This window comes from Protomyctophum bolini (assembly GCF_963924005.1).
Source record: "Protomyctophum bolini genome assembly, contig: SCAFFOLD_356, whole genome shotgun sequence".
Taxonomy (NCBI): Eukaryota; Metazoa; Chordata; class Actinopteri; order Myctophiformes; family Myctophidae; genus Protomyctophum; species Protomyctophum bolini.
The window spans coordinates 21487-47114 of NW_027665895.1; the positions used below are offsets into that span (position 1 = coordinate 21487).

Sequence of the window (25628 nt, forward strand, 5' to 3'; positions counted from 1 at the left end):
TGATGTCATTACTGACCATAGTCATCAAAGATCGCACAATGTGGGACATTGATATTTGATAATGATATATTGGAAAAAGCCTTTATGTATCTCTACCATTCCAATATCGTTGAGTGCAGGGGCTTGATTACATGCTGCAGGTGCCCCACAGGCCTTATTAAGTTTTGAAATAAGGAAAATATATAATTTACTTACATATGCATCTGAAGGGAAGGGTTTTGATAAATCTAGTAAGTCTACTTGATGTTTCATGTAGGTATGTGCCAAAGGCCCCACATGGACTGGAAAGTGTTTTTGTAGGTGGGGACAGACTGACAGAGGGGAACAGTCGGAACATCCAGTTGTCCTATGCCGAAGGAGAGAGCAGGGAAGACAGACTGGAAGGCCTTGTCTTCAAGTTTGAGGATTGGCATGCAATCCGGAACCTGTTTGAGGTGGGTGAACTCACTCAATGTTTGACCTCAAACAGTTTATTCACAACAGTATGGACTAGCAGCCAATTACTGTACCACTTCCCCTGAAAACAAAGTTTGGACTAACTTGACTTATCTATGCTATCATGCTAATTATCATGACAATAATATTTCCTCCTAAATGAAATTGTTTGCTTACTGTACTACAACATCATTTGGATTTTAGATCTATCATCTGGTCTTTTACAAGGAGGATTCAGCCAGAGATCATGGGACACTGTTTTCAAATATGAACAGGTTGAGGTAAAAAAGAAATGTTCAAAGTGTTCTGTTCTGTTTTTATATATACATATTCTGATTCTAAGAGCCTTGTTAACTATTTTCCAAATCTTTTGCAGAGATGTTCTTTGTGATGAACTCCAGCCACCATGAATTACGGCTTGGTACTTTATCATTACGACTTACTGTGCTCTTTAGCGCCTGGGGAAATCCAGTCCAGCCAGCATGAATTCAGGCTTGGTACTGCAGGGAGGGGAGGGGGGGCTGACTACTAACGACTGACGACTGATGATTTCTGACTTCATGAGCGATGACCCGGTTTGTGTTTGTATTGTCTGTATATATTTATGTGTGTTTGTGTTCATGTGATTTCAACCTTTCAATCGACTATACAGCCCCATACCGACTTCACTGACAACCTTTAACCCATCTTACCCTCCCAGTCCCCCAGATCCACCTAAACTTGCCTTTTCTATACCCCCAAGTCTAACTCCTTTCCCATCCACTGCTGTCTGTCTGTCTCATGTTTTGTCAACTGTTTGTTTGACTAACATTGTCTCCTTATAGTGTACTTTGTAGCCGCTTTGAATTATTGAAAAGCGGTATACAAGTAATTAACTAATTGTTGTTAATTCTGTTAATATTGTCATTGTTTGTTATTATTATGTAATACTTTACTAATATATGTGGGTCCTGTAACTGTTAAGTAACTCCTGCCACCACGATTTTGTCTGGTGATCCCCTAAATGTCGTCATCATCCTCAGCAATTATTATTCTTTGCCTCCTTCCCCTTTTTTTACTTCTCATATTTTTTTGCAGTTGCAGCAATGCAAAAAAAGGTCCTCATGCTGCGTTCAACGCATATAAAGACATGGTGAAAAAGGACACTGCTGCTCTGTTCCTGGCTGCCACAATGGAGCACTTTGGACTGAACAATGTCACAGGTACACAATTGATTGTCACTGATTATGGTCACATAGTAGTTGTCGACATTATTATATATTATTTCAAAACATTTCAATTATGAATGTGAAAATGTTTGACAAGGATATCTATTCTTTTGTCAGACACATTTCAGATAAAACTCCTATTCGCCAGACACTCTGTAGTAGATTTTATAATTTTTGTGTTTGAAATCTATCGTCAACTTTCCCATTTCACCAGCACTTGGCTGATGCAAATTTCCTGGGCATCTCAATTTCTTTTTTGAATTGTAGTTTAAATGTCATGGCTCTTTTTACTTTTCTATTGCTTCCACAACTACGTTATAGTAATTCTTGTTCATTTAAATATGTCTCAACAGATGTGCCAGAGGACTTCATCCCCAAGGACATCAGGTCTGGCTCACCAGATGTGAAAAGGAGCTGGTTGCATAAAGCCGTGACCCAAATTGTGGACCGGTTTGTCATGTTTAATGACATCTCAGACACTGTGACCGGTATCCGACAATGTGCCAGTGATCGTCCTCTACTGGGGAAGGAGCTCCAATGCCGCATGCCAAGTTGTCCCAAAACCTACAAGTACAGCAAGGCCAGGGAGAACCACGAGCATAAAATTCACGGCTTAACTGTGCCTACAATGAGTGTGCCAGAGCCAGTCATGCCTAGTTCCGTGGACCACAAACGACAGCACACAGAAGCAAGACTCAGCTTTGGCTTCATGCTGTCCAACATGCAGGATGCAGTGAAGGAGGGAGATGGAGAGAGGTTACTGAGGATGTACTCTGTAGCATTGCTATTCTACAAGGCCTATGGTCATACCCAATACTCCTACAGTACACTCCTGCTGACCGTGCAGGTCAACGCCACTCTCTCCCCTCGCCTAGCACACAGTCTGACCTGGAACAGGTTCTGGAATGGGAGCGGAGGGAAGGGCAAGAATATTTCTCTTGATTTGCATCTGGAACACCTTAACAATTTCTTGAAATCGTTCCTTAAGCGCACAGGCCCAAACATGACTGAGAAAGCAGCAGACAGGATCAGCAAGTCCATTGGGGTTCTGAAGGACATGATGGACATCACAGACACTGAGCTGGACGTATCGAAGTCCAGCGGCATCCATCATGCCCGTGACCAGACTGACGACATTCTAGCACTTGTTGAGGTTCTCAGAGAGGCCGAGCTGTTCAAAAACCAACCAGGCAGACAGTTCACAGCCTTCCCCAAGTTCAACAGAAACCTGCTTGCAAAACTGAAGCACAGCGAGGTGTGCAGTTGGATGAGGTCAAAGCTGAAGGAGTGGAAGGGTGTCCCTATTTGAACAATGACAGCATAGACTCAGAGACTTACTTCCGACTACATAAGTGTGGGACACAGACAACACCGCGAACTGAGAATTATTTTTCTCTCCCTCCCGCTCCACCTTTTCAAAACCAACTTTATACCATGGACTGTGACATTGGGAACTCCCTTCCTGGTCCTGAGATCCAAGCCCATATCTGCTGTAGTGGCTAGTCACATCCCTCACCAATTTTCAGACACAATGTCAAAGGCCTCCACCCATGTAAGTATTAAATGACTTACACTACAACTGTCAGTTTTCCAACGTGAACAAGTTGTGGTAAAAAAATAAGAAAAGTGTTCTGTTTTATATATACTGTACATATTCTGAATCAAAGAGCCTTGTTAACTATTTTCCAAATGTTTTGCTCCACCTTTTCAAAACCCACACACTTCACAGGTCCGTCGCTGCACCTCGATGACGTCACCCCCTGGTCCAGAGAGCCTGCCCAAGAACACACAAGAGCCAACTCTCCAACATCCCGAAAACAACGTTTCCCCTCTTGCACGCATAGATAGAATAGAATACTGGTATAGTCCCCACTCCTTTTGGGGTCTTATTTTTGTCACATTATTATATATATGTATGTGTATATATATATATATATGCACAAAGGTGAAATTCATACTCTTCTTTTTACACATCCTAGAAGAGTCTTGCTCAAGGAAACGCACATCGACACATTGCCTGGCCTGGAATCCTACGCAGTAGCGACGTCCATCATGGTTCCCCCAAGAATATCTGCTCCAATCCAGCACAACTCTGCATATTCACAGCAGTAACGGCTCTACAGCTGGGTCAACCAAGGGCTCTGGCTTCCCAGGCGGGCTCAGTAACCACTCAGCTATGGGGTATGCAATTCATATTTCAACACTATTCATACTGCCCCGTGTGTTGCCTTGTTTTCACTATGCCGTCTGAACAATATTTTCATCAAAGGTTCAGTTTTAATGTCACCATCCATGTAATCATAACAGTAAAACATGTTTACACTTTATTCACTAATCCCGTATCAACCTCAGTGGATACACATACCCTCAGCTAATAACAGCTTCAGCTTGAATGAAGCCTTTGTCTTCCATTGACAAACATGACCATTTTTTTATGACCCCCCCCATTTCTCTCCCTCTGCAGCCGCAGTAGATGCCACAGCCAGTCATCATTACATGGCTTCCACCCCTACCCAGCAACGACAGGGCCTTCCACAGCAACAACAAGTCTGCACTGTCGCAACGCATTTTTAAGTATGCAAAAATGGCAAAAATAATCTCAGGGTTTTTTGTGTTAAATCCAGTAATGTTATTGAGAAAAATGTTGCTTTTTAAAAGCCATGCAACCCATTTAGACCGGGAAATAATCTGTAATTTTTAGATTTATTTGGCTATTCAAAAATAGCAGATCTACAAGCTCATAGCACGGCAGCGAGTGCCACGCTATAAACTTGTATATCTGCTATTTTTTAATAGCCAAAGTATAAAATATCGATTATAAAGTGGTTACACGGTTCCCGGTTTGAATGGGTTAAGCTATAGCTATGGTGAGTTTGAACTTAGTGAGACTGCAACTGGCTCCTAGCACCACAGGAAGTCATTCCTGCCTGTGTTCACCAAACTCTCCTTTCAGCGTTAAAGCGTTTTACTGAGTCTGAGTCAGTCAATAATATAGCCTTGTAGTCTTTAAACATGCCCACGATACACTTTAGATAACGTATATCTGATTGTGCTATAAAAGTCTGCAATAACTGCTGCCAAGTAGCCAAAAATTGTGCAATAATTCACTGTTTATATTCATCAATGACTGCCGAGTGTGACCGTGGATCAGGCCTCTTCATGGAGCCCACCAGAAGTGTGACCTGGACCCGATGTGGACCAGACCACTCCACGGATCCCACCTGCCTATTTCTCTGTCTTTTTTTCTCTCTGTCTATCTCTCTCTCTCTCTACCCCCCCCCCCCCCCTCCGACACGGTCGAGGCAGATGGCCGCCCACCCTAGAGTCGGGTTCTGCCTGACGTTTCTTCCTAAAGTGGAGTTTTTCGTTACCATTGTCGCAATATTGCTTGCTCTGGGTGGATCTTTGTTGGTTGTAAAGTGTCTTGAGACAACTTGTGATTTGACACTATAATAAAATTGAATTGAATTGACCAAGGGCATCTTATTTTTCTCATTTGTCACCACACATTGCAGGATGTAAGAAAATATGTATCTCGAATTTGCACTTAACAAAGGGTACTTGAAAAGGATATGAGAATGCATAGTTGGGACCTTATTGAATATAGGCTACGCACGTATTGTTTTTATGATCCTGTTATATATATTGTTGTGATTTTCCCCTACCTAAGTATGCTCAACTATAGCATTTACTGTTTTTATAAATACATTTTTCATTTGCCTCACTTATTCATGTTTACTTTGTAAAACTACATAACATGTTTCTAAAGTATCAAAGCTGGATCCCATGTGTTAAATTGCAAATTGATCAATGCCTCTAGCCGAATTTGAGAGTCATCATGCATAGTGAAAAGGGTGACATACAGTACCAGGACAGATGTACATTTTTACTTATTTTGTGATAAACGGTTCTTAATCAAAGTGAAATTTGCATACCTGGAAAATAAACACCAGATTTTTTGAAGTGACAAACTTTTAATAACTTATGTTCAAATTACATACAAAACCATTTTAATCATGAGCATTCAGTCAACTGAATATTCCACAGCTCGAGTTGACAACCAATCTGAATCTTATAATAGCCTTTAATGGCCAACTGCTTATTCGTCAGACGATTCTGAGCTGCTGTGCTGTGTTCCCATCTCAAAGTCGTCCTCATCTTCATCAAAATAGCCTGTATAATTGATGTCTGGCTCAGTGAAGCTATCCTCTTGATAAGGCTCTACATCGTCAATGTCACCAAAGACTTCATTGATGATTAGCAGAATTTCTCTTGCATGTTTTTTTCTGAATACAGGAAGGTTTCTAAGAATGTAGGACAAGTCAAATATGTGTGTGCCGTGTTCTACTACTGCATCTATGAGCTCAGCACTGAAACCAGTACATGCTGACTTGCTAGTGTAGACATGTGCTGTGTCTTTTTCTAAACAAACCATATACTCCTCTAACATTTCCCGGATAAGAGATTTGTCCTCTTGTGTTACCACTCGACATTTCCCTTGCATGGCAACATCTTGTTCTATTACCTCATGTTTGGGGATAGGCTCGTAACACTCTTCACCTGCACATGAACATACAGAGTGGCAATAGCTGCAGCAGACATGCCCTGGCTCTACACTTGTTGGCTGGTTTTCAAAATGACTGTACAGTGCTTTTCTAAAGCAGCTCTTAGTGCCAGTGTGTATCAGTTCTTTCACTTCTGGACCAGCCCTTTCAGGTTTTTTGATAGCATACAAAATTGCATGTGACTGCAACCCATTTCTGCCAGCCCTTCCAACTTTTTGAACAATGTCTTCAACATCCTCTGGCAAACCATACATTAGAACATGAGAAACATTAGGGAAATTCAAGCCCATCCCAAGAGCTGTTGTTGCAACAACCACTCTGCAGCTCCCCTCTCCACTAAAGGAGGCCAAAACTCTGTCTTTGTACTTTGACAGTGTATTGCTGTGGAAGATTCCTATAAGGTGGTTCTCAGCCTTCTGATCCTGGTCTTTGTTAACCCAAGCATCTTCTCCCAATTCTGCTTTAAGATAGGTGAACACTCTCCCAAGTGACTTCAGTGCTCTGCAATAGATTATAATGGGAGACATTGATAGACCCTTATCTTTGACCTCCTTTACCACCCAGTCCATACAGTTCAAGTTATCGGCAGGAACCCGAATCAGTCCCAGTCTGATGTTTCTCCTGTTTGGGCTAACAGTCACGAGAGTTGCCTCCTCCATATCCAGCATCCTGGTCACACGGCCTCTGTTCTTGTTATCAGCCGATGCTGTCAACGCTAACACAGGTAAACCTGAAAGACAAGTGCACATGTATCAGCAAACAAGCATTAATGAAGAACTGTATGCTACACTTTCTATAGCGTTGTAAAGGGGAAATAATTAGGTTATTTATGTTATCGGTAGCTTCAGCTAAAGACTGACGTTTCCATATATCATAATGTATTTTCTTTAAATGACAAATAACTATACTTGGACAGCACCAACTTCTATGATCTGCTCCTGTAGTGTATACACCCCTCCCCCTAATCAGGCTATAGAGGGGGTTTATCCTCCCCAAGTTGCCAGCACAACACAGCCCTCCCCCTAACCTTAAAAAAAGGGGGATTAACCTAACCAGGTTGCCAGCCCAATGCACACACAAAAGAAACAGCCCCCCCAACATTCCCCCCTCAGTTAGCAGCACAATGCAGCCCCCCTTCCAAACACAATCAATGCCCCTTTTCTGGATTGATATTAATTAATCATGTAGCATTACTGTGTTTCAAAACTCACCTTCTTTGACTAGGGATCTTAGTTCATTCAGCCTGGAAAAGGCTTCTCTGAAGGCTGGCTTCCCGTTTGCTCCCAGCCCCCTGGTTGAAAGAAAAAGACATCCTAAATTGAGTCTAGGTAGCAGCAATAGTAACGTGCATAGTTGCATTACAGCAATACAGTAACAGTAAGATCTGTTTAACATTTGGTCCGTTTGTGTGTGTTAGCTTATTGTTTACAATATAATATTTGACATAAATGTTACAACACTTCGTCTTGGAACTACTGTAGCCGTATTTAGAAACACGCTGCTCTGTTACTGTTTTGTTTTACAGTTTAATGTGTAGTGTAACAATTACACTATACAGCCATTTAACGGTGTTTAGCTTACCATTTGTATGCGACGTGAACTTCATCGACGACAATGCCAAGTAGGTTTTCACGATACACTTGTGATGAAAGCATATCACGCCATTTATCGCTAAGTAACCAAGATTCCGGGCTGCCAAAGACCAGCTGACATCGGCCGTCGAGGATGTCGGCGTGTGCTGCATTATCTACGAGTTGCGCAGCATAGAGTCCAAGATTCGTAGCCTCTTTGATTTGATCTGCTACGAGGGCAGTCAAAGGAGAAACGACGATCAATATAGGCTTCGGCGTCCCCAGTTCTTTCACTACCAGTGGAGCTAGTTGGTAAATTAAACTCTTGCCGAAGCCAGTCGGGAGGAGCGCAAAAACATATTTTCCACGCAAAAAAGCCTTCAGTGCCATACTTTGCTCTTCTTTCAACGAAGAAATATTGTCCAGTTGAGAAATAACTGATGTTATTGCAGCTTCTATCGTCATATCGCTCATGGTAGCGGCCATGTTGACTAGTGAATAAGTGAAACAACTACAACAACACAGCAGCTTCTATATACCGTCACATCCGCTTTTGCACATATCCCGCCTTTAGCTCACGCTGATTGGTTCGGTACGAAGCAGATCTGTCTCAGGCTCAACTCTGTCGGAAGTCCCAGATGAGTGTTGTGTTGGGGAATATGTTTCCTCAATACCGCCCTCATCTGGCAGCGTCAGGTTATTGGTATTACCCAGCTGGGGATCGAACCCCTGACCATCCAGTCTCAGGGTGGACGCTCTAACTACAAGGCCACTGAGCTGTTGATGATATCCAGGGCCTCTTACGTGTGTGTAACTCTAGTGTAAAAAATGGAACCAAATGGAGCCATGAGGCCCATAGGGCAGGAGCCTATCTCCTGTTTCTGTAGCGTGAGGCAGCTTGATGTACAAGTACACCCCCTGGACATGACACTAGTATGTAGCAGGGACTTATCCCAATCCATCCCTTGATGCTGAGTACCAAGCAGGGACAAGCAGGGAGGTACTGGGTTCCATTTTTCTGATTGAACCCCGACCTCCCAGGCTCAAGGCAAATGCTCTGATACAATTTTGAGGTATAGTTCAGAATTGTGGCTACAGAAAGAGTAATTTACAAGATAGAAAGGTTATCTTGGGCACAAATTGAAGCTTAGGGATATGGGAAGTTTTCTATATACAAGTGAGGCAGTGATACTCACCATAATGTGTTGGAAAATAACCATCTTTGTTGTTATTAGCCAAGCGGACACCATATTCTTTTGTGTTTTTGAGGATGATGTGGGTCATATTTAAGAATATAATGGTAGCAACCCCCCAAATCCTGTTCTATTACATACCTACTGACCGCCAGAGGCGGTGTTTTCAACACCTGGATATACATCGCGCGCACGCGCAGAGGTCGAATATTAATACCAAAAATGTCACTCGTGACCCCCTGTGGGCGTACCGATATAGGTGCCCAGTTCACAGGGTTCATCCTCTTTCATCTTTTCGCCTTCGCAAGTCGATTTATTTTGAGCTCCTGCTAGCCCTTCGAGGCTGCATACAGGGGCTCTCGACGCTGGCCATGCCTACGGAGCCTCTACGCAGGTCGTTGAAACTGAAACAGCTACGCTTATTGTGTCTCGAAACCAACACGGTTGGAGCTGCCTGGTGCCCTCCAGAGACGCGTGGTTTGTTGTTTTTCATGACTGGGGATCCCCCCCCGTGCGTTCGGTAGGAGCCACCTTGCGTCCTCCAGAGGCTGCATGGCGGCGATAATTCCCCGCCGGGCTCCCTGGTCCAACTATTATGTTGGACTTTGTTTTCTACAGGTAAGTTGTGTTACTTTACTTGCCCGGCGGGCGCGCCTGCTACAGCGTTAGCTTCGCTTTGCTGTCTGGCGTTACATTGGGTTGGTGTCAGTGTTTGCTCGCTGAAATCCAACTTGTATGATTTGTTACAATTGTCGGTGGTGGCAGGGGCCGTCCAGCCTCCCGACCAATGCATTAAGGGTTAGCGGTTGTGTGTGTTCACTATTAACCAAGAGCTAACTTAATGCTTCGTGGTGCTGTTGTTGTGGTCGCGCAGGTTCGTCTCGACAGCAACCGCGGCGGCGCTTATTTGATTATTAATCAATACTCATGTTGAATGGCCGCACGATGCTAAATGAGCAACAGCAATATTTTCTGCAAGAAGAGTGTGTTCGCTCTGTCGCAGATGTGCAATCTACCACATATATGTGGCGCTCGGTTGCGTTTGCAACGATGCCTACCAATAAGAGGTTTGTGTGGTCGTGACGTTAATGAGCGTTCCTCCCCAGACGATTTCTGGTTAAGGAACAAACTTTTTCAAAATGCAGGTCAAGTTGTAAACTCAGCTCAGTGCTGACTTGCTAGTTTGTTTTGCTCGTTATATCAAGCAGGAATATGACAATGTTGTCACTGTGTGTAGCGTGCTTAATGTCACAGCTTAACTTGAGTGTATACTGCTATCTGAGATACGCATAGTGTTTGTATCTCATAGCTTGAGTGTGATCCGCTCAGCTGCTTTTCGGACAATACCCGTTTGTGCTTGGCAGTATAATTACTAATATAATGGTTCAAGCTTCTATCGCTTTACCATTGCGTGGTTATCAAACTACGCCTGCATAGTATTGGTAACTTACTCATTGTATGTCCTTTTGCAAGGCCTTCCTCAGCATTATACATGTACATAACATGTACTGATAACCAATAGGAATAATGCTGTGCTTATCCCTATTTGGACTAGTCCTCATTAGCTGGCTTTGCAGCGACTGCCCTGATCCTCCTCGGGGGCAAGACAGCAGAATACATTGACTAGTACATATGTCATGTACTTGATACTGTAGCTTGAGTGATCCATGCTTTTTGCTGCATTATCACTGACACTGGGGTTGTGTTTCGCTCCACTGCTGTCAGACTGTGTGCTTGGAACTGGCTTGAGTGGCCTTCGCTCTTCGCCATACATAGTATTGTTGACTTACTGTGTACTGATGGTCATTTTTCACTAGCACCGAGGGCATATTCCGCCCCGCCACTATCATATTGTGCACTTGACACAGGCTTGAGTGATCCCCGCTCTTCGCCATGTCGGTATAGTACTAATGACATACTGTGTACAGATGCTTGGCTGTGTTATCACGGGCATTGAGAGTGTGTTTCATTCTGCTGCCTCCCACCGTATTACAGCGTGAAGGCTGCTGGTGTGAATACTTTGTGGTATCCGGTTAACTCATTCAACGCCAAGTGCTGAGTTAACTTAAATTCTTCTTAATTGCCCTGTACTAATTGGCATTAATATAGGCTTTGAGAGTGCTTTACGCTCTGCGGCCTGCCACTGTGTCTCGGCGTGAAGGCTGCCATAGTGCCCATATAGGCATTAAGAGAGTGTCCCTCGCTCCGCTGCCCGCTGTCGTCGTTCAGCATGGAAACTACTGTCACGGTGTGCCATTGACTAGTATAAGCACCGAGTGTGTCTCGCTCCACCGCTTTATCTAGTATAAACACTGTGCCCATATAGGCATTAAGAGAGTGTCCCTCGCTCCGCTGCCCACTGTCATCGTTCAGCGTGGGAACTACTGTCACGGTGTGCCATTGACTAGTTTAAGCACCGAGTGTGTCTCGCTCCACCGCTTCATCTAGTATAAACACTGTGCCCATATAGGCATTAAGAGTGTCCCTCGCTCCGCTGCCCGCTGTCGTCGTTCAGCGTGGAAACTACTGTCACGGTGTGCCATTGACTAGTATAAGCACTGAGAGTGTGTCTCGCTCCACCACTTCATCTAGTATAAACACTGAGTGTGTGTTTCGCTACTTGACACTGTAGCTTGAGTGATTCTCGCTCTTTCGCTACAACTACATAACCAGTAGTATTTAGTGTCTCGCTCTGCTGCCGTTCATGGATTAGGGCAACATGCTGGTCCTCTCTGGTCCCACAGAGGAGGTCCGTTACTTGTGCCTGTAGTCGTGTTTCGACTTGGGTGCCGGACACAGGCTATGGCTGTGGTTCTTTCTTCCATCCATCTCCAACCGCTTATCCGTAATCTGGTCGCGAGGGAAACGGCTCCACACCGAGAGCTGCAGACTTCCTCTCCAGATCAGCATTAGCATTCAGCATTTAGCATTCAGCATCCAGATTGCATACTGCTGGCACGTATGTCAAGTTGTCAACTGTGTTGGCCGTGGTGGGGGCTGATTTGCCTCCCACGGGGATGCTAGCGTTGCGTTGCTAGCGTAGCCCTTGTGAGATGTTGCTCTCTCAACTAGGGGAAATGTCAAGGTGGTACTGTTGGCCACTAAGTTGCTCAGGTTGAGAACTTCTTAACCCATTTAGGGCCGACGCTGTAAACACCTTCAGAATCCTGACCTAGGTCTCTGAATGATTTCAAATGTCTATTTGAAGAATTGAGAAGAGTATATATGTGGATATATACTTGCATAGCAGCGGCAACCCAGACTTGTTCCTGTCCTAATGGGTTGATAAATGGGTACTGCTCTTTTTACTGCTGTTTGCAGAGCCGCTGCTCATGGTCTGTGATGAGTAGCACTGACCTTTTTAGATTGCCTTCTGTGGGTGACCGAGACAGGGTCCCTAACCCTGAACTTAATGCCAGCATTGCTTCTCTGGTGGTCTCACTAGATGAAGCATTCAAGCTAGTATGGCTATTGCCCATGGCCGCACACAGTGTGGAGTCACTGGCCTGCCAACTAGATCCAGACTTAACACTCTGCCGCCGTTCCAGGCCGGATGTTTGGGCCTGCTACCCAACAGACCTTGCAGCATAGTGCACGGTGAACAAGCAGCTTGGTTCAACTGAAGGTTTCTCCTTGATGCATGTTGTGACTGATGGTGGTGGTTTTCGCCTGATCCTCGATCTCAGACCTACCAGCTGCATCTGGTCATGTATGCTGGGCACAGTGGATGTGCTCCAGGTGGTGCCATATTGAGAATGGTCTGCAAGCATGGCCTTGCTTAAACTCTTAGAGTTAATGGGGGGCTGCCAGACAGCTTCCACTGACCTGTCTCGTCCTGGATGAGTACAGTGCTGCCAGCCACTCCCTCTGGTTGTTGGGCACACCGAAGCGACATAGACAGTTGCTTCTCTAGGGCTGCTTTCATTGCACCCTTTTACATGTCCTGTCTATAATTTCTGGGCCTCAAACCCCAGAATTCTGCCTACCACCGTGGATACGGTTGGGTTACTGTTTCAGTTATGTACAGGCATTTAAGTAAGAGCGTGCTTCGCTCTACTGCCTACCACCTCCAGCCAGTGTCTGTGATGTACACAGCCAGTGTGCAGTGGACTTGGCCCTTGGGATGTTTAGACTTTGTTCGTAACACATGTCAACAGTCGATCTTCCGACCCATTAAGGGGTCGCTCGATCCAGTCAGTCTCTGCAGGAGGTCTTGCCTCATCTTGCCGGTTTCATAGCAATGCTCTTGTTGGGTATACAGTCCAGGTGGCGGACATGCTTCCCATTTAAGCCTCTTGGATCCGATGTTTCGGATCACTCGGCATATGTACGGCAGAGCAGGGTCTTTGGCCTTGAGCGCTTGGCGCGTGGCCAACTGTAGTTCTCCCTTCCGGCGCTGGCCGTTAGGGCAGGACACTCTGGCCCACCCCTGGCCAGGCGACTTCTTGTAAGTCTTCTCTACACTGCCACTTTTGGTGTCTTGTATCCTTCACAGGATAGGCAGAGGCAGTCGCACAGTAGTATGGTGCTACCATACCGGTCAGGAAGTATGAGGTTCCGTGTTTCCGCCTCAATTTGTCTTTCATATTGGGCGGGCTATAGCGACTAGAGGTTTGTTTTTGGTTACCACTGCAGCCGAATCATCCACTGCAGCTTCTCGATGAAGTGCTTTGGCCTCCCCACAGAGACAGAATCCCCTGTCACAGTTTAGGGAGAGGTTGCATTCTCACCCGGGTCACCTTCAGCGGCGTAAATTGACCACTGACAATCATGCCTATTGTCCGAACCCTACTTCATTCTTGTGCATCCTGCATATAATAAAGGTTGCGCTCTCCCTGGACAGCGCCGGTCTCACTTTATTGTGGGTATGCCATCAGCCACGCTGACGGGGCGAGTAATCGTCCCCCTACCATCTGGTACGAGGTACCACTCTACCAGGTTGGGATGGACTTTGTCCCCAGCCCTTGGATAGGGCCGTTCTCAAATGGCTATCTGCTAGTGGCATTTGCCCTCACTGCGACGCTACGGAAGTGAGTAGGTTGTCTTCATGCCCTGCCCGGTGCCTGAGACCATTCGCCAATCCCTCTTATGTCTTCAAGGACTTTCTGCCTTTCAAGTTGGCTAGCCTATCATTTTCAGTTTCCTCCACAGCCGGGCATGGAGCATTCTAGTACCTACCTATTGTGCCCTGTCCGGGCTCTGTGGCACGGCATAGCCGTCTGTCTGTGATGAAGGGCACAGGAAGGGCTGTGCCTTGATTCAACAGAGACTAACGCAACACTTAGATGTACTTTGATTGTTGCGTTGAGGTAGACTTCTTCAGTAGGCCACAAGGCCTCCCCAGAGGCATGTTGACATGCCGGACCAGGGGGTGGACATCTGTGCTGCAGTGCAGCCAAATGGTCTCCATCTGTTTTGGTCTTTTGCCTAGAGCCAGCCAACCGGACTCTCCCTCACCCTGTGGTGATGGATGTTTGGCTGTCTATTAGATCTGCAAACCGACCTCGGTAAGCGCAGATTCCTCGTGAACTTGTTGGTATGAGTCATCCAGGTGTTGAAAACACCGCCTCTGGCGGTCAGTAGGTATGTAATAGAACGCAAGTTATCTATATAACTATGGTTCTATGAATACCGGATGACCGCCAGAGTTCATTGTCACTCGGAATCCCGACGAAAAGATTTCATGAGGATGAACCCTGTGAACTGGGCACCTATATCGGTACGCCCACAGGGGGTCACGAGTGACATTTTTGGTATTAATATTCGACCTCTGCGCGTGCGCGCGATGTATATCCAGGTGTTGAAAACACCGCCTCTGGCGGTCATCCGGTATTCATAGAACCATAGTTATATAGATAACTTGCGTTCTGCTACTTACCCCTATGTGTCAAGATACTTCATGACCAATTTCAGACTACCATGTCTATTTATGTAATTTTAGTGAATTAATATTTGTCTTTACACAATTTCGCCAGAGCCATATACCAAAAAGGGGGTTTTGAGGTAGGTGGGACATTTTGACAACTTTTTATCATAGCTCATCATGTTCAGCACATTTTTCCAATAAGAAAACACTGATTAAAAGTATATTTCCGGGGGGTGCAGGAGACCCCCCTCCAGCGACTGTACTAATAGGCTACGATGCCTGTGTGAGCCTTGTTACCATTATGGTCAATTGGTCATGGCACCGGACATGGCGCAAACAGACTTCCGGAATAAATTAGACATATTACCCAAATAAGTTATAAAATAACTAGGTAGAAGACAAATTGAAAATAATAACAAAACACATAATTATGTCAGCCAAAACCAGTGATACCAGGAACAGACTGAAGAACTGAAGAACTCATTTTACACTCTCAACTCTGTTCTGTTGTACATTAAAGGAGCATTCAGTGATTTGGCTGGTTTGGAATCCCCCCCCGGTCTGTCACTGGCTTCCATTGACAATGAATGGTAGACTATCTTTGCAACGTCCTGGCGCTGCATAGATTTCGATGACATTGACAATGAACGGTAGACTGCATTGTTTCATCTGCCAGAGTGAGTGGACAAAAATGGTGAAATATTGTTTTAAATGGTGCATATATATAGTGCCTTTATCCAAGGTGCTTTACATAGATTGTGCATTACATTAACTCATTGACACACATTCATACACCGATGGCGGAGGAAACCATGCAAGGCTCCAACCTGCATATCAGGAGCAATTAGGGATTCAGAGTCTTGCTCAAGGACAATTCGACACTAACTCTGGGGGAGCCCGGGTTTGAACTGGCAACCTTGTGGTTACCATCCGGCCACTCTACTCCTGAACCACCGCCGCCCCGTTTCAGATCATTCCAGACGCTCCTCGTAGTCGCCTAATGAGCTGAGATCATTCCAGAAGCTCGTCTGGCTCCTCATAGCCGTCTTCTTCTTCTTCACTGAGTCTGGCGTCAGCGCTGGAAGCCGCCACGTTAACGTAATGCATCTCCACGTTCTCCAAGTCTACACGCTGCATCCTCGTGGCCTGGGAGACACACAGCAGCAGCAGCACACTTTGACTGAACTGGATCACACAAGTCTGGATCAGTGTCGTTTACACTGGCTCTAGGGTGAAAGGTAGAATTGTTACCAAGTGGGATTGTGGATCGGCTGTTTTGTCAGCACACACGCGCGCACACACACACACACACACACACACACACACACACACACACACACACACACACACACACACACAGTAGGCACAGTGCAAATACATCAGTGAATATGTCATTACTACTGTCAGTTTAGAATCATGAACAAGTTGAATGAAGACGTGAATGTAGAGAAGTCCTAACGCTGATCTATCTAAGATTTATTCCAATGGGGCTTTGTAGAGGAAAGACCAATAACAAACTATTTGGGGTATTTTAAAGTAGATATGATGAAGTAGAATGGGCCAAGTACTGCTTCAGCAAGGGCACCTAAAATGCATGTATTAAATGAAGAGAAAACAATGTCATTGCCTTGGCTGCATGAAGCTGGTTCTAATTTGAAGAAGCTGCTGCAGAGATCTGAGCCAGCAATCTTGAGTCAATTTCATGTTTGGTCTGCAGCCCACATCATGTGCATTTCTCTAAAACAACTTAAACTATTCTCATTTTTTTTAAACGTTCCGCTCTGCAAAAAAAAAGAAAAAGGCACACTGACTATAGTAAATGGAGACCCTAGCCACTTTCACGGTGCGACTCAGGAGATGTAGGACCCAATTGCAAAACAGATTGTCAAGAGCAGGTCAAAATGCAAGGTGATTCATTCTCCAAAACACAGGGACACAAGAATGAATGCAGGTGTAGCCCCCAGCCAATACCCAACAGCCCTGCCAATCGGGCTCAGCCTTATTGGCATGACAGGTTGCACGTTGGTCTGGCGAGTGGGAGGCCCGGTTTCAATCCGTTTCAATCCGTTTCCTCCGTTACTGGCTGGCTTTTGTCTGTCCCCCGGATTCTACTTTGAGCGCTTTTGCAGTAAGTTTGGCGACATTACTTTTATATTAACTGTGTTTAGTCTTTAGTGACACTGACATAACTGCATTGTTTTGTGCATATGCTGCAGCTTGATAGGTGAATATGTGATGTAACATAACGGCCGGGCTACACAAAACGCGCGAGAAATGCCTGGTGTAGCCGGCCGTAACATTAAGATAAATGAATATCTGTTGGCGTGTCCTTATTAATTTAACTCGGGAGTGTGTACAAGTGGAACCGTACGGTTCCTGTGTCTGTTCTCAGACCTATAACCAGTACATTATTTAATATTTCGATGTGTTTTGAAACTTTTGAAACGTTTTTATCTTCTTATAACCGGCGTTGCGCCAAAACGAACAGACCAATCGCGTGCTTTTGTATTGAATGACGTTGTGTTTTATAGAGAAGTCTCAGTCAGACTGCATTCGTCCTGTTGTTATAGTTAGACGTTTGGTTATGCTGGTATTTTATAATTAACAATACTATTAAATTATAATAATGAACAAGCTTGATGTTGATCCAAATGTACAATTATGCAATGTTTCAGCTTGTTTCACATTTGAATGCAGCACATTAATCAGGACCCCCCTTTTTTCTTCTTCTTCCAGAATCACATAACAGTTTCAAGACTAGCAGCATTGAAGAAGACTCCTCAGCCTGTTGCAGCAAAGTAAATGGCCACAATTTATGTACACTGACTACAGCTCCTTATCACTCTTAAGATGTCTTATTGGGCTAAAAGACGTAAAATCAAGAAATTAGTGAGAGAAACAGAGCAGGAAATCCTCACTGAGTATAATTTAACTATTGCTGCTAATTCACAATCAAACCGTTCAGAGAGAGCAGATCCTGTCGCAGCCTCTTCTGAGTGCCTGCTAGTTTTACCAAAGTCAGACTTGCCACTAGATTTACCGACCACATCAGACTTGCCACTAGATTTACCAACCACACCAGACTTGCCACTAAACAGACCACTAACTATCAGTGATCAGAGTGAAAATATTGACTCACCAGGTGATCCAGATGCACATTTTGAAAGTATAGCTGGGGATGATGAAATTGAACCTGGACATGTCTTTGACAGTGATGAGCATAATGACGATTTCCTCATGACAAGTTTAAAATATTGGGCAACATCCTATTCAGTCTCTCTGGTTGCACTATCCTCTTTGCTGTCCATTTTGAAGATATTTCACCCCACCCTTCCCAAAGATGGAAGAACATTGCTTGGAACACAAAAAAAGGTGCCTACCACTAAGATTGAAGGGGGAGAATACTATCATTTTGGTTTAGTCAAAGGGGTGCTTTCACGGTTGGCATGTTTGCGTTTACCAGCAACTCTGACTACTCTTAATTTACAGTTTAATATAGATGGTTTACCTTTATTCAAAAGTTCTAAACTGCAGTTTTGGCCCATACTTTGATGTCTCAAATGTGACTACACAAAGTGCCCATTTGTTGTTGGTATTTTTTGTGGTCTAAGCAAGCCAAAGAGTGTTTCAGAGTACCTAGAACAGTTTGTCAAAGATCTTCAGAATGTACTGTCTAATGGCATCATTTATAATGACAAGCAATTTGATGTACAGATTTCTTCCTTCATTTGTGATGCCCCAGCTAGAGCTTATATTAAGCAGACCAAGGCATTTAATGGCTATTCGGGTTGTGACAAGTGTTTTCAGGAGGGTGTATGGAGAAATAAAATGACATATCCTGAAACAAAAGTCAGACTTAGGACAGACTCTAGTTTCTCAGACATGGTTGATGAGGGCCATCACAATGGGACAAGCCCTTTAACAGGTTTAGTGAAGATGGTTTCTATGTTTCCAACTGATTACATGCATCTCTGTTGTCTCGGAGTTACAAGGAAACTGCTTAATATATGGTTAAAGGGGAAGAATTTGGCAACAAGGGTTCCTTCCAAAACTGTAGAAGCCATTTCATGTAAACTGCTAAAGCTACGTCCTTGCATGCCTTGTGAATTTAATCGTAAACCAAGGGAGCTGTCAGAACTAGATCGCTGGAAAGCTACTGAGTTGAGATCCTTCATGTTGTATTGGGGTCCTGTGGTTTTGAAGGATTCCCTCCCCAGTGAGCTGTATGACAACTTCATGTTGTTTTCTGTTGGAATGTACTTGTTGCTGTCCCCTAGTATTTCTGAGGAAATGTTAGCCTTTGCACACAAGTTGATGGTTTCTTTTGTTGAACACTTTGGGGAGTTGTATGGAAAAGATCAACTTGTGTACAATGTACACCAGCTTATTCATTTGGCTGAGGAATACAGGAAGTTTGGCACTCTAGATAATATCTCAGGATTCCCTTTTGAGAACTATCTTGGACAAATTAAGCATCTTCTACGCAAGCCACATCAGCCTCTACAACAGGTAGTGAAAAGGTTGTCTGAAATTCCCCATGTCCCACTGATGATCCCATTTTGAGTAACATTCACACTGATGGGCCTGTCCCCCCCCAGTTTACTGATTCACAACAGTACAGGAAGGTCTCCACTCATCGCTTTACTCTGTCCACAAAGAAAGGAGACAATTGTATTGAGGTTGGAGATGGATTTGCATTAGTAGAGAATATTCTTAAATCAGAGGAAGATGTATATATAATTTACAGAAAGTACAGACACAAACAGCCATACTACATGTATCCCTGTGAATCATCATACATTGGTACATACAAGGTTAGTGGCTTGCAAGAAGATATAGGGATAGGTAAACTTCGCTATATCAAGCGCAAATGTTTTCTCTCTCCAGACAGAGATGGTGCCATTGCAATACCGCTACTTCATTTAGCAGTATAACCATACTGCCCTACAAAGCCAAGCCAAGTGCAGTAACTAACTATATTAACACACTGACTCAAAGGTCAGTTTTCGGGGGCATACATTACCTCATGAATGAATACACAATTCGTGCAATATCACATGTGCACATATAACATGTTTGCCTGGCCAATTAAATACAATCTGTAATGTGTGTGTGTGTAGTTACCGCACTTTGGCTTTGTAGGACGGTATGGTCAATGGCTTGTAAGGAGAGATCATTGAGTAATTCTCATTTCATCCCTAGCCCTTTGAAGATGAATGGTGAGGTGGTGTGGTCAGTTGTACAGTTCCCAAATGGTGGGACAGCAGTAGTTCTAGAGAGCTGGTTTAAAGCTAAAGAACAGACTCTGTTATGGCCCCCTAAACACATAAAGCTCACAAAGGCCCTTCGAGATGGAATGCAACCAGATGATAAATGGATCCCCTATAAGGATGTACGTGTCCTTACTACGTGTGGTGAGTAATTGGTGCAACACATACACAGCTGTTCTAAAAGCTATGTATACAGGTGTGAGTTTTTTCTTTTTTTTGCTTCAACACTGGACTGCAGATATATGTTAATTGGCATTTTCCCTCTGCTCTTTCCAGAGACCCTTGATGAAGCCAAAAAACGAGAGGCCAAGTACAACTCAACTATGTGTCCAACCTCTGAAATTGAATCTGCGGACGAAGGAGATCTCCGCCAGAAAAGAAGATCCAGGTACAGTGTTCACTTTGGCAAAGTGATGCCCCCCCCCCCCCCCCCCCTGAGGGGGCCAGCTGTCTAGGGTTAGTAGTCAGAGGTACTAACACTAGATAGCTGGCCCCCTCAGAGTCCTTATTTCCATCACCACGCAATCACAGCTCGGCTTATGCTACAACATGCATTCAGCCAACCACACAGCACAGCTTATTTCCATTATGGTCCTATGTATTCAGACTTAAAACATGACTAATAAGCGTAGTATGATTCTACATCTGTTTGTTGCATTTCTTTTAGGCCAAAGCAACAGTATGTGCACTCGGACTCTGATGACCACTCGAGTGGCGATGTTAAAAGAAAACGTTTTGCCAAACCACCTGATGTGGGTTTCCCAGGTATTGATGCAATGAGTTTATTTTATGTACTCACTGCTACACAGCTAAAAATAAATTATCCTTGTCTGACACTGTACCAACTAAAACTGAGCATTTTAATTTTGATTACAGCATTGAACTTGTGCATTTCTTGCATTTTATATAGCCCAAAATAAATACATTGTGAATAACATGCCAACTAAACTATGTTGTAGGACAGACTCCAAAATCGAGCCAGTCTGAGATGCCAAAATCCGGCAAGTCTTCAGTTGTGCGGTCCCTAGCAATAGAGCCTGCAATGAATGGTATGTTGATATGAATGTTACAACGTCAACTGGATAACTCTTAAACACAATTTGTAGCATCTTCAATTCTCACCCTTGTTTGCCTTTTTTAGATTCATTGGATGATTACGGCTACTTAGAAGAGTTGCTGTCTTCTGATCCAAATAACAGTAAGTGAACTTATATCTTGTGAGGAGCTAGCTGGCCTCATGCATGCAACTGGCAATGGCTACTGGCAACTACCAGCAAGCGGTCACATTAACATAATATCTGTATTACCTTGCATTACTTTGACATTTGCTTTCACATTCCCTATATTGTATCCCTGGGTCAGAGCAATGCATTCAATCTAGAGAATTCAGCTGAAAGGAATTCAAACATTTTCTCACATATAGGATATGCTAACAACTTCACTGCTTTGTGAATTTCCTATGGTTTCAGATGGGATGCCTAATGCCCAATACCACCAGCTCCAGGCCCCGCAGCTGCATACCCCACCGCTCCAAGCGCCACAGCTGCATACCCCACAGCTGCATACCCCACCGCTGCATGTCCAGCAGCTGCATACACCACCGCTGCATGTCCAGCAGCTGCATACACCACCGCTGCATGTCCAGCAGCTGCATACACCACCGCTGCATGTCCAGCAGCTGCATACACCACCGCTGCATGTCCAGCAGCTGCATACCCCACAGCTCCAAGCGCCACAGCGGCAAAGTACTGGTATGATACTGTACTCTTTCAGTAACGGTAATGTTTTGAGAGACAGGGACACATAACTCCTTAGTGAATACTCTAAATCTGAATTGTAATTCATAAATCTGAATTGTAATTCATACTAACATGTCAGTCATCCGGGGTTATAGTTGACAACATAATATGCTGTCACATCAGGTTGAGGTTCTACTCCAACTATAGTGAAATACAACTAATTGTTTCTACAGGTATGTCGGGATACTCCTCAGGGGAGTACAACACACCCCCTGGTCTTCAACGACGTACACAAAATGGTATGTCATTGTATTCCTCACTAAGGAACCCATAACTAAAATGTAACGTGATCCATTGGTATACAAATTAAATCACACTGTCAGTGTCATGTTTTGTGTAAATGTTACAGCATTTGTTTCCCCCTCTAGACTTCTTTAGAGGAAACTACCACCAGTTTGATCCAATGCAGTCAAGCTATAGTGAAACGTACTGATTTTGTTTCTACAGGTATGTCGGGATACTGCTCAGGGGAGTACAACACACCCCCTGGTCTTCAACGACGTGCACAGAATGGTATGTCATTGTATTCCTCACTAAGGAACCCTGCAATTTACTACTGAAATGTAACGTGATCCATTTATACAAATGTTTTTTTTTTTTGCATTTCTTCCCTCTAGACTTCTACCACCAGTATGATCCAATGTCGGTGGCTGATCACGGTTGCAATGGTAAGTGAACAAGACTGTCATGTAACATATTTGTAGACATTTTTCAATCTATGTGTGACAGGTTGGATCTCTATTCGAATGATGGTCATTGTTCACTTCTTGTCCACCTCTATGATTGATTGAGTACAGTTTTTTCCTATATGATGAATTCCTGTTCTGTTCTTTAACTACATAGAAGTGTCTATTTGTTTGTCTCTAAATGTTTTGATGAATTGAACAATGTGGACCCTGTTGTAAACAAGTGTAAGACTTAATTGGGTCGTCCACTCACAGTTAACAGTCTTTGTATTGAGTTTGTGCTTGAAATGTACTGTAATTCTGCAAACTGTTAATAAAGATTTCAATCAATCAATCAAAAACAGTTATACAATGTTTAAAAGCCCTCAGAGCTTGTTTCCATTGTGGTCCTGTGTATTCAATTCATCTGTATGAGTTCTCTCTCCTGATTGGATACTGAAAATGCCTTTTCTGTTTACTAAAGAAAAATAAATTGCTGTCACACATACACACACGCACACAAACGTCTAACCTTTCCAAATGTGTGCAGTGATTTTTAAGTTGCATGAATGTTTGTGTTTTACAGATGGAACCACACAGATGGCCGGCGGTGACGGGCAGCTTATGAAAGGCAAGTCTATTGGACATAATGTAATTCCTAATGTGTCATTTGCAGGTTATTTTCAATTCATGATTTTCAATTTTCTTCTGAAGATCTTGCCATCCAGAAGATGACTTCAATGCTTGCTGAAGTACTTGTGGTGGTAAAGGATCTGTCCAGAGATGTCCAGTTCATGAAGAAGGAGTTGGCTGAGGGCAATGTGACAGCGGGTGGTACCCGAGGACCAGCCACCACAAATTTTATGCTCCCCTTCCAGCTGCCAATCGCCACCGAACACGACTTCAATGAGGCAGAATCGTTACTGATGGATCAATCAGTCCGTCAAAAGATGGTAAATTATTTGACAGACTGAACTGCATTAATTTATCAAATGTGGATAATTTCAGTGCGGTCTTGCTCATTTTTCCTCAGGGGGAAAATATGTTTTTAGCCCTATAGCTACTCGAGCACAATTCTAGTCTACAAACTCAAAATTTGTCAGAGCTTGTAGATCTGCTATTTATGAAAGGTTTTGAAATTGTTCAAATATATACTGTTTACACAGACATGACCAATTGGGACAGAATTGGGTTTGTGTTTAAACTTGACGACTGGTATGAACATGACTGAAAATATGGGCTGGAATTTCAGTGTTTAAGTGTGTAAAACAAGTTTGTTGCTCTGTGTTCATGAAATAAATTATATGCTGTTTCTAACGCAGTGCCTTAATTTTCTTCTCTCTGATTTTAGATTTCTCGCTTGGCTGTAGTAGGAGGTACCAGTTCGGAGAACCTGATCAGACGGATGTTGGCATCTGCTATGACCAACGCCCTGGCCAGTGGGTTCAACTGGGCTGGGAAAAAAGACAGGAGGTGTTCAGAAAGCAAGAAGCCTTTCAAGGACACAACGTTACAAGACTGCATGTTTGGTAAGCTTCCTCCCTGCAAACTACTTAATAGATTATGTTTAGGGAGTGGCATGACTGAGGCATGAAATGAAACACTTGATCTTAAAAAATATATATGTTGGAATGAAGTGATGGTGACAGTGCAAGCTATTAGAAATAAACAAAGGACAATTGGTGAGCTTTAGAGTTGCATGGATACACATTGCATTGCCTAGATGGAGCCAGCTAGGCGTTTGCTCCTCTTTCCAGTTCAGTCTAACTGGATGCTGACTGTAGCTTTTGTTACTGTAGGCCTGCAGAGTGATTAAAAAAAACACACACACACACACACGTGAAGTGAGGGGCACTCTTATCATTCCGGCCAACACTCAAATTTGTCCATTCACTGTCGGTGGGAATGCAATGTTTGTGTGGGACAGTTTGTGCACACACCAAAAGCTGGACAGGAGGGTGCAGGATAATAAGAAATTGTATGGGATAGACTCTTATCTTCCTCACTCTTATTTTTGTGTCTTTCAGCTGCTGCTCGGCAGTTTGACTCCAAACTGACCAACCAGGACTACAGTGAAACGGTGAAGAAGTGGCTTCGTTATGCGCCAGACAGGGAGGGCGGCATCCCAAGGAACCCAAGTGACCCAAACCAAGCGACCCAAAGTCACACTTAGGGTACCCCACACACGGTTTCCCATACAGTACAACCCAGTACAAGTTCATGGACACTGTTCTTCCATGCCAATAGACTGTTGTTTTGTCAGTCAAATATGTTTACAGTTTTGTGTCGCTGTTATGACAACCAAATGGACAGTTGTTAGCCTGTGGACCCTGATTTGCAACCAAATGGACAGTTGTTAGCCTGTGGACCCTGATATGCAAAGTCCTTCATGAGGGAAGATCTTTATGTCCTATATCAACCATGGTTATTTATTTTTGTTTAAAAAAAATCTTATGTCTGTGGAATTTATAACTGTGGTAAAAAAAAACAAAAAAAAAACAATTTTTGTCACTATCACCTGCATTTGCGATTTTCCTTAATAAAACGTAATTGATTAATATTAATACCATGTTGTCATCTCTAAGTTTGTTTTCACACAAACGACCTACCCATCGTCTGCCAACAATGTTGGTCATATTGTTGTAATGCTATGATGTGTAGACCTATATCAGCAGAAAGTTATTGGTGAAAAACTAACCTTTTCTAATGCGTAGAAAATTTTATTATTTTTAATGTAAAATGTACATGAATCAATATTGATTCCTTCACGTTGATTCAATATAATATCAACCCAAATCTACATGTAGATTATGGTTGAATCAATGTTGATTCCTAACATTGATTCAATATAAAATCAACCCAAATGTGCATGTAGATTACCATTTAGATTATGGTTGAATCAATGTTGATTCCTAACATTGATTCAATATCAAATCAACCCAAATGTGCATGTAGATTACCATTTAGATGATGGTTGAATCAACATTGATATAGTGTCAGTTATGGTTGAAAACCTAATGTTGTTTCAACATGTAACTCTCTTTGCACTTTTTATA

The 25628-nt window shown here is 43.5% G+C and overlaps 2 protein-coding genes and 1 long non-coding RNA gene across 3 annotated transcripts; 2 read left to right on the forward strand and 1 right to left on the reverse strand.

Annotated features, from left to right (window-relative positions):
* The first annotated feature begins 285 nt into the window (after positions 1-285).
* LOC308312125 (uncharacterized protein) lies at positions 286-4928 on the forward strand. Its single transcript, XM_080794519.1, has 8 exons — positions 286-434; positions 640-716; positions 812-856; positions 1513-1637; positions 1997-3195; positions 3373-3503; positions 3623-3824; positions 4108-4928. The coding sequence occupies exons 4-5, from the start codon at positions 1565-1567 to the stop codon at positions 2950-2952; spliced, it is 1029 nt and encodes a 342-aa protein (XP_080650645.1). The 5' UTR covers positions 286-434; positions 640-716; positions 812-856; positions 1513-1564; the 3' UTR covers positions 2953-3195; positions 3373-3503; positions 3623-3824; positions 4108-4928.
* A 773-nt stretch (positions 4929-5701) lies between these two features.
* Positions 5702-8075, reverse strand: LOC308312129. Its single transcript, XR_013963731.1, has 3 exons — positions 7790-8075; positions 7420-7499; positions 5702-6938 (listed from the first exon to the last, which is right to left on the reverse strand). It is a non-coding gene; the product is annotated as an uncharacterized lncRNA (long non-coding RNA).
* Positions 8076-16940: 8865 nt separating this feature from the next.
* Positions 16941-24745, forward strand: LOC308312127 (uncharacterized protein; the record flags this gene model as incomplete). Its single annotated transcript, XM_080794520.1, has 7 exons — positions 16941-16966; positions 22355-22420; positions 22525-22575; positions 23159-23203; positions 23287-23525; positions 23924-24101; positions 24600-24745. The coding sequence occupies exons 2-7, from the start codon at positions 22357-22359 to the stop codon at positions 24743-24745; spliced, it is 723 nt and encodes a 240-aa protein (XP_080650646.1). The 5' UTR covers positions 16941-16966; positions 22355-22356.
* Positions 24746-25628: the final 883 nt, after the last annotated feature.

Bases quoted from the DNA above. Each gene is read 5' to 3' on its own strand.
- LOC308312125 (XM_080794519.1), top strand. From the start codon at position 1,565: ATGGTGAAAAAGGACACTGCTGCTCTGTTCCTGGCTGCCACAATGGAG. The intron at 1,638-1,996 runs GTACACAATTGA...ATGTCTCAACAG, and splicing joins TGGACTGAACAATGTCACAG to ATGTGCCAGAGGACTTCATC.